General features: G+C 40.2%; 1 protein-coding gene and 1 long non-coding RNA gene across 6 annotated transcripts in view; one reads left to right on the forward strand and one right to left on the reverse strand.

The window, feature by feature from the left end:
* The window catches only part of LOC308058201 (bifunctional heparan sulfate N-deacetylase/N-sulfotransferase 4), a 161,941-nt gene that overhangs the window by 95,178 nt on the left and 52,113 nt on the right, over positions 1 to 14,650 (forward strand). For all 5 annotated transcript variants that reach the window (XM_080373614.1, XM_080373612.1, XM_080373616.1 and 2 more), the window contains 2 exons: positions 6,429 to 6,516; positions 12,095 to 12,249. In XM_080373614.1, the coding sequence (XP_080229740.1) occupies positions 6,429 to 6,516; positions 12,095 to 12,249 (243 nt within the window). The remainder of the gene's footprint in view (positions 1 to 6,428; positions 6,517 to 12,094; positions 12,250 to 14,650) is intronic.
* Positions 918 to 6,397, reverse strand: LOC308058202. Its single transcript, XR_013925727.1, has 2 exons — positions 3,413 to 6,397; positions 918 to 1,398 (listed from the first exon to the last, which is right to left on the reverse strand). It is a non-coding gene; the product is annotated as an uncharacterized lncRNA (long non-coding RNA).

The following is a 14,650-nucleotide window of genomic DNA, read 5'->3' on the forward strand; positions in this document are numbered from 1 at the left end:
CATAGATTTCAGGGAGGGAGCAAAAGCAGGAAGAAGCAATCAAAAATCACATCCTGACAGCAGCTGCTCACAGCAGAAAGAAACACTGCTGAAAGTATTCTTTGCTTTTTTTCTCTACAAATTTTCAGCCGGAAATCAAGAGCAAAACTACTACTTTGTAGTCCTCCAACTTTCCACAGACCACCAGCAAACTGCTGCACAGAACAGCTTGGGAATGAACCCCAGGGCTATATAACTGCAAAAGCATTAAGGACAGATGTTACGAACAAAAATTAAGGAATCCATTAAAAGACTTCTTGGTATTAATAATAACTGTGTACCACAAAAGCCTGACAGAACTGTCTTGAAGTAAAAAATAAATGGAAAATTTTAATTGCATCTTAAAATAATTCAGCTTGGGAGGGATTTCTGCAGGTGATCTAGGCTAAGCCCTTGCTCAAAGCGGAGGTAACTTCAAAGTTCGATCAGATCACACCTCAAAGGACAGAGATTGGGCAGCCTCTCTGGCCAACCTGCCCCAGACAAAAAAGCCTGTTTACTAAGCAGTATGTATAAACATCATGTATAGAAAGATTTACTGTAAAGAAGGTCGACGTTTATAAATTTGCACATATTTTATGCCTACAGTACATATAAATAAATAGTAATGTGTATATAGTGAGCATACATATATACATATATACATATATACTTTAAGTCAGAAAAAAACCTGCAGCGGTGGAATCACTACCCAGCACTAAGATCCATTCCCAAATGAATGATGACTTTGAGTAATGGCAAGTTATCCCATTTTTGACAAGATTCTCAGTCATATCCCTCAGACAGTGATGGGGCAACATAACCTTGGCCATGTAGCCCTGGGATGCCATACACTGGCACATCCTCCCGTGCCAGAAGCACTTCCTAGAATGAGTCTGTTGAAATAAAATAATTCATGATGACAGCAAATTATAGATACACTGAAAAGCTGAAATATCTAACTTCCCCTCCTTCCCTTGATCTTCCAAACTGCGGGAAGAGCTATATCCTTTCTCATCTGCCCTCCACATTGTGCAGTCCTCTTGGACAGACTATGTAGGAACTTGGGATCACGTTTCCTTGGGCAGCTCCACCTACTGGAGTGCCTCATAGACAGGGGACCGTGGGCATCATGACCACAGAGATCCCTGCCACAGAGACAGGAACCTCCAAGATCCTGAGTTTTTGCTGGTTTCCAAAATTCATATTCACAATATTGCCTCTGAAAGGCCACACGTATGACCAGGAGCCTGAATGAAACGTTAGGCTTTCTGCTGCACACTGTGGTAATGTTGAGTCCAGTGACTCTTGGGTCGCTCCTAGGCTTCTCTTGATGCTCCTGGGCATGTTCAGCAATTTCTGGCAATGTCCCTGAAATACCTGCAAGAGTCAGGAATCTGGTTCAGTTTTGCAGAAATAACATATAAGCTGTTACAAGGTCATTTTAAGAATTTCAGTTTTCATGCTAAACAACATCTGCATTTCATAGATGGTTAGGATTTCCCTCCAAAACCAGATATGAAGTTTTCACTAGCTGTTCTCCTGGACACTGGTCCCTTCTTTCCCAAATACCTTTCCTGTCTCCAACACCATTACCTGCGACAGGAGCGGCTTCTCAAATAAGAGGCACAAGAATCAATGTTTGTTAGCCCGCCTTTAACATGGTGACCAGGTATAAAATGCTAGACAAAGGACAAAGATCTATGTATTCTTTCCTGTAATTAATCCATTTTTGGTTTGACTAAAGTTTCCACTCTATTTTCAAAGAAAGAGATCACCAGTTGACTATACCTGCATTTGCATGCATAAACCCACAGTTGAATATACCTTGGTCTCAATGCAAACAGCCCCCGATATTGATCATGTTTGCCTCACTTTTCCCGATAAGAAATATGAGAATAGTTTTTGTTGGCTCAATTAATCTGGCATCTGTCCTCTGCACCCTATAAATAATTGCACATGCAAAGAAGGGCTCATGCTTTAGCAGTAGTATTGATCCACACAGACCTTTGGGTTAGGAGTAAAGCCTCTTTAATTACTTTGGCTGACTTTCAGGGTTGGGGTTTTTTTTTGGTGTTGTGGGAGTTTTTATGTCGTTTTTGTTTTTGTTTTTTAACAATGCTTTGGGAAGATTAGTACCATGTTTGAGCGTTGTTATCACTTAGCTTAGATTTGGAGTTTTGGTCCCCAGAGAAACACCTTCTACCTCAGCCTGGCCTGTCCATGCTTGGCATCAAAATCAGAAAAAGTCTTTCTTTTACCTTCTCTAAGGATTTGATAACCTCTACACTTTCCTTAGCCAGAGGTGTTTTGACCTTTAATTAAAAGGAAAATTTGTTGTCTTCCATTCAGAAGGCAGCAAATAATGAACTCATTAAAATGAGGTTAGTGTTCAGGCCTTAGAGCAATAAGAGCCAAAGTCTCATTAGCAGCTAACAATCCAGAACATAGCACATAAATAAACCTAATATGGCAGAGCGAAATGCCTTGGTGCATTAAATTTGAGCAGAATCAAATGTTTACAGTCAATGATGTCTGGGGCATGAAGTTTTAATGTACTTAATAAAGGAAAGCAAATTGCTTCCTATTAGGCATGAAATGTTACTGCAGAAATTGCCCCAAAAAGTTTATTATGTAAGTGAAGGATAGAGTTATAATTAACAAGGACATAGCAGGAAAATATCACTTCTTCTTAATAGATGCACCAATTATGAAAAATAGAGACATTGCAACTTCAAATTCACAAAAGATAATTATATGGATTAATGTAAAAGAGTGCTGAATGTAAATGCAATATAAAGAAGAAACTGTATCTTGCGATGTCACAGAGGATCCTCGTTGACAAACCAAAGAATCAATTAATAAAATGAAACACGCAAGTTCTGAGAGATTCCAAGCAATTAAGGTTTTGTATTTGAAAGAACAGCTCGGATTACCTTAAAAACCCCCACACTTTGCTTAGCCTGGCACTGAGACATACCTGCTTGTCTGTGTGCAGGTGTGCTTCATGGGTCTTTCCTTGGAGAACAATAACTATTTAGCATGATCTATTTAACTGCCCCAAAATAATTCAACAGTGGGTTCCAGCTGTTGCTTTAACACACCCTTATGAGTTCAATGGGAAATGCTAATTGTATTTTCACATGCAAGTAGCTTTCCTCCATTTACAGCTCTTTTAAGCCCTGGTACTCAGAGCAAAAAAAAAGTAATCCCACTGACTCAGAGGAAAAGACACACTGGCAGCTAGAACTTAAATACTGTGGTCAGATGAAATATCCAAGAGAAAAATCTTCTCTACAAAATAAGATTTGTCATGCGTGGAGTTTTTTTGTTTTTTAAATCCACATTCCTCTATATGAATTTCCCTTCTGCTGAAGTTGTGGGCAGCACTTACCGTTTCTCCCTCAGCAAAGACAGCGAAGTCTTGAGGGTCAGCAGGTGATGGGGACAGGGACAGGTGAGCCCCCAGGGAAGAAAGGCTGCTAAGGGAACCTGGGGACAGCACGGCAGGACCTGGCAGAGCATGAATAGCTGTGTTCACACCTGGCGATTTCCAGCTGTTAAAATTCAATAGCCCTTCTCTATCCCGCAAAACCCCTTCAGATTAAAATAAACAGCTTCCACCTTGCATGAAGGCTGCACATACCCCAGAAAGGTTTCTGGCACTGGATGCCAGGGATGCTCAGCTCCACTATCCCAGAGCTGCCCCAGCAGCACTGCTTGCAGCTGTCCTCACAAACAGGCATGTTCACTGCTGGAAGAGTATTTAAAACATATTTATTTTAAAAAGGGAAGGCAGACACTAATCACCTATACAGAGATTTAGTTGGGTTTTTTTATATACTAAGGGTGTAGAAGATATTACCCTCTATCTCCCACAAACAGACAAGTAGTGACAAAATAAATTTGGACTGATTTAGCTGACGATATCTTCTTAGTATTAAAACTAGGTGAGGTCATGAAAATGAAGTTTAGCTGCATATTATATAAATTAATATGCATATATGGAAATTGCAATTTAAAAAAAGTCTTTAGGACCAAGCCAAATCCTGCTTGAGTGGCAGGTTTGCCCTTTAGACAGAAAAAAATGCTTGACACACTGCAGGTTACAGGATTTACATCTTAATCCTCCCTCTGTGTTTTTAATGAGACCTCACTGGGCTGGAAGGCTTCTGCCTGTCCCACGGTTCTGTCATCTTATTGAGATGTGAGCGTGAGGGAAATCAGAGAGAAAAACTGAAGTGATATAATGACATTTGTTTCATGTACCTTCTTATACTGTATGTTAAATGATGATAATTTCTCAAGATGTTCTGTCCTCAAAGGAATATTGAATTGATTTTGCTCAGCCCATCAGTCTTTCTCAATGTATATAAAATGCTCCAGATAGCTTGGAAAATTATGTTCTAAATTATAATGACTCATACTCTATGCTTGTGACTTTAATGGTGTCAATTTAGCGCCAGTTTTTACCAACTGGGGATTTTCCTTAGTGTCTTAGCTAACAGTGGTGCAGATCTCTAAGGTTTTTACATTGTCGTGAACATTTAGTTGTTATACGTTATGTAAATATAGTCCCCCATGTGAAACTGTCACAGGATTGAAATAATCAACTTACTGAACGTCTGGCAACACAGGCTGGAAACCATACTGCTATCTTAATATTTAATGCTAAAGCACAAGGTTTACTGTCACAAGATTACTTTATTTCCTTCAGCAAGGAAAGGAATCTTCTTGATGACTGTTGTAGCTGCTAACCAGTATCTTTGTTTTACACCTTCCTTAACACCCACAAATTGTTTCTATTTTAAAAATTAAGGCGGATGCATGCTGTCTGACAATCTTTTGTACTACACTGCCGAGCTGCCTGGCACCCGAATGATGCCTCTTTAGAAGGTGACTGTTAGCAAACGATGCTTTGGGAGAGGCTTGTGCTCCAGCATGCACAGTGCCCAAATAGCTGCACAATTAGGAGGGAGTCAGAACCTTTAAGAAGTTAATATCCCACAGCAAATGCTGACAGCGCCCGACAGCACCTCCCAACCCATTGCAATACCAAGGGAACATGATAAATCACGAGATCACAGAAACCTGACCTGGTTTAGTTCAGCTCTGCTATGGTCTAGGATCACACAAGCCATCAGGCTGCATCTCAGCTGCTTCAGCCCTGCTCTCAGTTACGCTGGACTTGAGATACTTTGGGTTATGGTCACAAGTAGAGTTTGTTGTTGTTGTTTTAAATTAGACCAGTGGGTTGAGCAAAAAGGTAAAACTATTTTCTTGTAATGTTAAATCTAAATTACTAATGATAATATAAAATATGACTTTGTTTTGTTTTTTTTTTTCAAATGAAAGGAAACATTAGCTGGACTCAGACTGTGTGTAAACCACTGCATTCATTTTGTCTTTGAACTGTGCAAGAACATGAACATTCGATCAATAGAAACGTTATTAATAGATAATGGGAAAGTTCTCAAGAGCCACATAATGGAGACATGGAAAATTGATGAAAAGAGAGCTTACAACCCATTCAACATTGGCAGGACCAATAGGGAGATAAATGCACCATCCATCTCATATATGTAGCACGTCCAGATTATGTGGGCTGGTGACTGAAAGCGGGCAGATATCTGTGCAGCAAGGGCTATCTTTAGCAGCAGTGCAGAGCTGACAACTAACAGTAAATGTAGATAGCTCACTCAGGCTGAGCCATCTCTTCTCTTTCTCTAGTGGCTGGAAATATATCCAAGAAAAAAATGGATAGGTGCAGAGACTACACCTATTTCTTCTATAAGCAATACCCTTTTCCTCCGTTTCATTTAGATTGGTCTTATCTTTCGCTTGGAGGAGAGAATAAAAATAAACAGGGATTTCACTTCTGCCATAGGTCAAAATTGGTGTTTTGCTCGTTTACACTTAAGCCTGAGCTTGGTATTCAGACACAATCAAAACCTGTTTCTGCAGGTAAGTAAATCCCAACGCCTCCACATCTGGATCGCAAGTAGCTTTCCTAATTTTACTTTGGGTTTTAAGAACATTTTTATCAAGCTTTATTAATAACCCAAAGCATGGGTGACTTAGTGATTTAGCATATTGCTGCCTCTGAATGGCTGGATTCAAGTCCTGCCACAGATCACTGCAAACAATGTATATAGTGGTCCAGGTTACAGAGCCGTGACCTACTTTGGTTCTTAGGTACTATTACTGGCATTGCTAGACCATCAACCTCTGATGGAGCAAATTAAGCTCACTCTAATAGCCTTATAAAAAAGAATGAACCCAAAATAAAAGGTGAAACATTAAAAAGATCTTTTTTGTATCTCCTCAGTTGGACACAACTTTTAAAATGAGGCATTCCAAAAATTAATATTCATTTTTCTAAATGCATGTTAATTTCTTATTTATTTCAGGCTTTACTAGAGACTCAAAATTTACTGCGCACTCAGGTTGCAAATTTTACCTTCAACCTTGGATTTTCAGGAAAATTTTACCACACAGGTAAGAAGGAACTTCATGCTCTCAGGTAGCTGCAGTTAAATAGGTGACAGGATTTAAAACCTAGCTTTAAACATGCCCTTTTTAAATAACACTTTGACTCAGTGGAGCAGTGGGAAATACTCATTCCACCATTTCAGCATCCAGCGTCTAATTCAGCATCCAAAGGGGCAAAGATATGCTATGGATGAGCTTCTCAGGAATACATAGATGCCCTGGGTGCTTTTCTGTGGTAGTAAATCTTAGGGTTATAAAGGAGGCAAAGTAGCTGCTAAGGTATCTGTAATTCCACAAAAGACAGGACAGCACAGAAGATCTACTAAGGTTTTTCCAGTGTGATATGTATGATGAAATATAAAAGATTGGGAAAATCGTGTCTCATAACCTCTGAAGAGGCAGAGGTGTTTGAATGGGATGCACGAGATTGTGTTATGACTGTAAGGGTAATCTATCTCAGTGGTCTGCAAATCGGGAGGGATGATAGAAGGAAAACAAGATGAAAAGGAATTTGTATTGAAACCCTGCTCCTTTCACACTCCGTGCAGTACCAAGTTGCACACCTGCACTGCGTTACTGTGAAGGACTAGGTGCTTTTACATCTCCTCATGACTCCTTTCTCTCCTTTGCTCCATTACTCCACAGCACACTGCCCCTTTTTTTTATTTTTTTTAATTTTATCCCCCCCTGCCCTGCCCCCTCACCCCCCCACCCCATTTGGCTGCAACACCACTTCAGGCTTCCCTCTGAGATATTGAGCCAGGCTGCTCCCTAGTACTGCTAAGGCAAGAAAAACCATACAGTAACTCACTTTAAAGGGAGACACCTCCTGCTCTCCTTTCCAAGCACCATACCCTTCTTACCTTTGAAGACCAGCTCCAAAATCTTCAGCTGTCAACCCATTCAGCCACATTTGGTGACATGCACTGAGTGATGCTAGGGAAGCTGAGAATCTAATCTGGAGCAGAGGAGGAAGCATTACAGCAGCCAGAGGATGGGAGTGTCAGTGGGAAAACTGGGAACGGTGCAGTCCCAGCTGCCACAGGCCATGAGGTAGCTGTGGAGTAAGGCAAGCCACCCCTCTTGGTGTAGGCGTAGTATAGTAGTACTCCAATTTCCATTGCCGGTATTTCAACACCAAACGGACGAGCTTACCCGGTTCTTAGGTTTCACCACCCATTAGGAGAGTACAGAGGTCCCTGGGAGAAGGGGAGATGGGGAAGCATCTGAGGAATGAGTAGAGAGAAGGAAAACAAAATTATGTATTTGTATCTGTAACTTTCAAAGTCCAGGCTGTTTTCCCCTTGTGCAAGCACATAATGCTAAGCAACTGCTGCCCAGGAAACCTTACCGACTAAAGATATAGGACAGAGAGCCTGAGAAAAATGAGAAGTAGAGAGAGATGGAATTACTTGCCTGGAGTCATATAACAAGCCAGTGGCAGATCTGTGATTAGAGAGCAACTTCGGAGACAGAACTTCAGTATTCTCCTCACTTCATCTTGACCTGCCTGTGTAGTTACTCCTTCTGGAGATTAATTGGACACACACGTAATACAGAAAAATAAACAAAAATAGCCCAAGGCCCTGAGTCACTCTAAAGTAGGATGCTGCTGGGTTGTGGCCATCTACACAGTAAAGCTGGAATCAGTCATGCCAGTGTCCACTGCACAGAAAGGTAATTCAAGGAGGGTGAGAAGGTGGAGAAAGATCATTCATTATAAATACCATGAGATACTGAACAATGGCTGGCACAAAACATGCTACCTTTCTACAAAATCAAACTCCGGACCTGCTGGTACCTTATATCTTTGTTCATCCCAATGGCCTCCACACTGCTGTCCCAGGTTTTCTTGCCCAGCCGATCTAGCGCTGACCAGTTTCAGATTTGCTACTGCTGTAGAGAGGTAAAATAGGAGAATGTGCATGTGTGCCTGTCCTCCTAAGGCTCTCGGGTCTTAGAAAAATAGCACAGAACTACTTAATGACTTGAAGCATGTCACTGCCACCATTAAGGGACCTGCTGCTGCCTGCACTCAGCAATGCATCTGAGTATTTAAGTAAACACTTCATTTACATGTCGGTGGTGGCATTTTGTCATATCAGCTTAGTGGAAAGGTTTCAAAGTATTCTCCATGCAATATACACTTTATTGACTCATTATAAATAAAACACAGAAAAGTATTCTTTAATTACTGTAAATGTGGCTTCTTTACCCAGAGAGGTTTTTAGCATCAGATATTCAACATGTTTTATTAGCGCACCACAACTGCTGTGCCTTACTGACTGCCTTAATGCGTGATTTTGCTCTCCTTTCCAAAACTTGGATCATTTTATAACTACAGGAGGGAGATGAGCATGGGAATGTGTTGGCAGATTAAACAGTTATACATTTTCATCAAAAGATGTTGCTGACATCTGTACCACAAGTACCAGCTCTAGTTGGCATGCCGGCTCACAAGTACAATAGCTGATGCATTGGCCTCACTGCTCATCATTACCACCACTATTCCCTTCTGGGGCACTGGTAGTTGTAACACTATTAGCAAAATCTGAGTATACCCTATTAGTTATTCAGTTTTAGCAAACTGAATACTCGTTCATGCTGTGGCAATAGAAATTAAGATGTTCTCAGGATTTGCATTTAAGATTTACATAATTATTAATAGCAACTTCAAACTTAGTTTTGGTTTTGAGCTCAGAAGAGACCTCTAAGTTATGGCTGTAGTTTTAAAATATGGGATTATTTATTATGCGCAAACAAACTCTGAATTATTACCTACCTGTATAAAGTGCATACTGCATCTCAAAGCAGATATACGTTTGCTTCCTTGATTGTAGATCTACTGCATTTTTCAGATTTTACATTAAAATGAAGATAGAAAGTTACATAAAGAATGCTGATTGTACAAGAAATGGAATCCTCAAAATCCCCTGTTTTGCTTCTAATACTCTGAATAAGGGATTGGGCGAAAATATTTAAACCATATAAGCACTCACCAAATCCACCATTAAACCTTTGCATGAGTTTTTTTAAATTTATAAAATTGAACAATACTTGTTTTATAGGTTTGTAAAGAAAATTATCCTCAAAAGCCACACCACCACCAAATGTTAAACTTCCAACCGTTCTATTCCAGCTCTGCCATTACAGGGTGGGGTTGTGTTTTTTTTAAAGTGAAAAGGGTTATGCTTTATCTTGTTTGATTTTTGTTGTGGTAAAAGAAAGTGCAAAGTTTGATTAGTTGTATCAAAATTTACAAAGAAATTAGTAGAAAAAAATAGGGGTTTAAAATAATGAATTTATTTCAAGAACCATAGCCTACTTCAAATATTAATAAGGCACTAAATTATATTTCAACCTAAATCTTATGTCAAATGATTGTAGTTCTTTATACATTTCAAATACCCACTTTTTTTGCTTTTCATCCCTATCTTCAGTTTTCTACCTTTGGGTAAGCAAAGAGATCTTCAATGGCTTCACAAAATCCCAGCCCTTTCTCTTCTCTCTTATGTCAAAAGCCTGCATTAGGTTTCCTCTCCTAATCACATTCCCTTTGCATGTGTCTGGGTGACTGCAAGCGAACTACATACCCCAAAACACAAGAAAGCGGTCATTCCACAGATGCTGCATACAGAAGTTTTGCACGAAGGAGCAGACATTCACAGAAGGAGCAGTCATCCTTCCTTTATTTTCAGTAAGGAATTACCTCGTAAACAAGGTTGTTTTCTTTTTCCAGCAGCACTCCCGTCAGTGGGAGCAACTTTCTTAGAACTTGCGGAGTGCTGCAAAGAGGGGAGTGAAGCGATTCAGTGACACCAGGAGAAAGTTTCAAAGTAATGCTCTCCTTGTGTAGTAGTATGCTTCAAAAAGCACTGCAGAAGTGAAAAATAAAAATAAAGTGCTGAAGTGCACACACCGACCAGCCAGCTCTGCATGTTCCTGCCTCATGCCACAAAAGCAGTGACATCCACAGAGCGTTCCCTTCCAACTAGTTTTGCAAAACGTTGAAAAGCTTGTAAGAAAAGATACTTACATTTGCATCAGTATACTGATTCTGACAATTCTTGAACTGCAGCTAAATAAAAGCAATTATAAAAGCATTTAAATGGTGAAGGAACAAGAAAGAAGACTGCTAATAAACTGAATATTGTTCAGTAATTTGAGGGCAAAGTTACTAAATGTACCTTAGCCTTTCCAGTTTGAAAAAGCACTGCAGACCCACATCTGCAGATGATGGAAGCAGCATCGTATCATTTCTCAAATGGAAGCTTTTCTTTGTTATAACCACACGCTTGCTTCTGCCTGAAGCAGACACTCCTCACTAACATAGGAGTTTGTGTTGTTTTTACTTCAAGATTAATCCTGGGAAAAACTGAATACTGAACCATAGGAAACAACATTTGGAATCCCTTTGCCATTACAGCTTCATGTTTTCCATCTCATTGTATTTTGAAACTATTGCAAACTTGTTTCACACTTTACCAGGAACTACCAGATTTCAATTTACTGAGGCTGATAACAAGGTAGATACAAGTGTGTGTAGGGGGTGGGTGGGTGGGTGGTGGCATTGGTATCCGTACACTTTGTACTTAACAGTGACATTATTATCAGGACAAGCTGGAAAATGACTGATGCATGCTGAACTTTTAAATACTAGTTGAACATCATCTTTGGTCTGCTTTTCCAAAAGTTCACTGCTTAGAGACCTGGCAACCAGCAATAATATTCCTGATGCTGCTTTTTCCTGTTAAATCCAAGTTGTCAGGTTATGTGATAAAAAGGTAGTGTGGTATTAAAATCAAGCTAATACAGAAAGTGTGGTGTGTTGTTTTTTCAAGATCACATGCACTAAAAATAATTTTTTTAAAATCAGACTGTTTTTACGTAATATTCCCTTCTTTAGAAACATAACAATAACTCCGGATATTTTAGCCAGCAGCTCTGTATCTCATACAGAGACCATCTTATCCTCACCAGAAGGGTTGTCCAGTATTGGAACAGGCTGCCCAGGGAGGGGGTGGAGTCGCCGTCCCTAGAGGTATTTAAAAGACACATAGATGTGACACTTAGAGACACGGTTTAGTGGTGGACTTGGCAGTGCTGGGCTAGCAATTGAACTTAATGATCTTAAAGGTCTTTTCCAACCTGAATGATTCTATGACTCTGGCGCACACCTCCCTGTGATGCCACCTTGACCAGCTACAGCCATGCAGCAACTGGCAAGACCAAAGCAGGTTCATAGAAGCCCATCCAATCTGCACCTTCATGGGGAGCCTGAACTTCTAAATACTCCTACTGCAGTACATAGCACAACAATCAGCCCTTGAAAATGAATTCTTGTGAGATTTACTATCAGTTAAAATTGTGAATAGAATAGGAACAGAGAGGGATAGTTACCACCACCAGTAATTCACCTCACTCCTTTTGTGATATGGTAGAGCCTTTCTACAGCACAGGGAGACGTTCAGGCCAAGGACAGTAGGTTTTACAGCAGCCTCTTCTGTGTTTGCAAAACAATAGAATGGACTTTTTCTGCCGTTGCTTTTTTATTACCTTCTTTTTTTGTTTCTTTCTTTTGCAGGGACTGAAGAGGAAGATGAAGGTGATGACCTGCTGTTGAGGTCCGTGAATGAGTTTTGGTGGTTTCCCCATATGTGGAGTCACATGCAGCCTCATCTCTTCCACAATGAGTCGTCACTGGTGGAGCAGATGATCCTCAACAAAGAATTTGCAATAGTGAGTAGAAGTCGCCAAAAGATTTACTGGGATACCTTTGCGTATTGTAGCTATGCTTTCCAAGCTGTTTTTATGTTTATCTATATTATACACACACATATATATTTGCATAGATATGCAAATAAGGCAGCAAGATTATAAACTCAGCCCCCAAAAAAGCCTTTCTGTGGTTTAAATTTGGGCTTAATTTTGTCTTAGCGTTTTTCACTGACATGGGCTTTGTGGAGAGGTAGCAGCCCTTCAACCTTACGAGACCTTAGGGATCAGCAGCAGTGACATCTCAGCAGATATCAGCTGGCCTTTTAAGCTTTAGGAAGGGGGTTATTATACAAGTTATCAGCTTCCTGAAGTCTGGTGCAAACATCTTCAATAGGGGAGGAAGAAAGTTGCAGAGAACCCTGAGCATTGTGTGTGGTTTGTGAGAAATGTTGAAGCTAACAAAGCAAGTAAGAAGAGCGGCTGGATTTCACTGTGCTTTTTTTCAGATGATCTGCTTGAAAATCTCCTTTTTACATAGCTAACCTGTTGCTAATATTTATAGATAATGTTTCATTTTTGCTCATTTTTGTTGTTAACTTACAAGAGCTATCTTCCTCCTAGCTTCACCCAGAGTTCAGAATACTTGTACCATTTAGAGTCCTTTCCGAGTAATTCTACCTGCTTATTAAGCGTGACAAAGAAAACCTGAATTCTATACATGCTTGCTTTGGAACAGACACTGTGTGGTCTTTGACAAGGCATAGAAATGCCAAGCAACCAGAGCCACTCAAAAGAGCAGAGTGACACAGCAGGGCTTTCTCTGCTGCTTCGGGAACACAAAGCTCAGCCCTTTGCAGCTCCAAAAGGCCAGCCAGCAGCTGCCCCTTCCTCCCATCCCACACGTGAGCCAAGGCGCATCAGGGAACCAGCAGATGCCTGAACAAACAGTTGGAAATTATTTATTCCCTTGTTTACAACAATATTTTCCTAACAACCTTTAAAGAAAATTCATTAAAAATAGCTTAACTGTTTACTCCTCTTGCCAGGTGTACCCCCTTCTCCTGCTTAGCAGGCTGTTAGCACCGAGGCATTTTGGGTGACTTTTCCTTTCTACAGTTCTGCTTTGCTGTCAGCCTTCGCTTCTGGCATGGCTTTGTTCACGCCTTTTGTGCAGTCTGGCCCAGAGACCAAAGTATAGTTAGGATTTTAAATGTAAGAGTAATTTTAAAAATAATCTGTATCTCAAAAATACATCACCCATTCTTCTTTAAACCTATAGGGAAATTCTCCTAGCATTTTCATGAAACATGAGGTCCTCCAGGTCAAACCACCTTTAGGAGTAAAATCTATAGCATAGTGTGAAAACAAGGCTTCTAATAGAATCTCTTTGCAACTTGAACTACAGAAAGATAAACTCCATGTCCCTATCATCATTGAAGGGTAGAGACTCCTTCGGGTGCCTATAAATAAGGAGCTGATGTCAGTGAAAGGCTGCTGTTATTACAGTTTTATTTCCTGCTAACACTTGGACAGGGGTTGTACGAACCTCTTAACCTTGAATCTATATGAGCTGTACAATTTACTTACAAGAACATTTCTTTTCAAAAGGCTTCCTGTGAAATTCTCTCTGTGGGAGAAATTTATCTTCCTGATATGACGACCTTCCTGATAGCTATCAGAGAGGTCCCAGCCATGACTTCAGAGTAGTTTTGCATCCTCCCCTGCTTTCTTATCCTCAGCATCATGTCTTCTTTGGGAAAGGAACTCCCTGTTCTACCGCTGTGCTTCTATAATTCCTCCAGAGTTAAAAGCAACTCCCTTTTCATTCTTCTTGGACTTCACAGCGTGGATCCAAATTTAAATCAGAGATCTAGAACAATACATAGAAAATCTGCTTGATGTTATAAATGTTTTGTTTGTGCTCTAATATCTTTCTTTAGTATTATACTCAGGGGAACACAGCTTGATGTTGATGCCATTTTCTATTGCATTTTCCATTTATTGACCATATCCTCCCTACCTCCTGTTTTAGCAGCAGGTAGAGAAGACACTTTGTGTCAGTTTCTGGAATAAAAGCTGCAATAATCATTTAGAAGTATGACCATATTCATCCTTCACCTAATGTGGTGTTTCTTTGTTATTTTTTTTAAAAACATGGGTAAGAAGGTAACAGGGTCTTCAGGAACGGAGAGCGCATCATTATACCTAAGATGACCAGTCAAGGTTGCTTTAGGACCCCAAATATCGCAATAAAAAAATCTGTTCATGAAGACCTGTTGGCCCTTCCTGGCTTTGTCACCTTAGAATAAAGCTAAAACACATCACGCTCTCAGGAAACCTGCACCCAAATCCTATCACAGTCAACAGGTTTTCCATGTGAGAGAGTCTGGGGTTGACATTGTTCACTGGGGGGAAAGGTTTC

The sequence above is a fragment of the Falco punctatus genome, assembly GCF_963210335.1.
Source record: "Falco punctatus genome assembly, chromosome: 1".
Lineage (NCBI taxonomy): Eukaryota > Metazoa > Chordata > Aves > Falconiformes > Falconidae > Falco > Falco punctatus.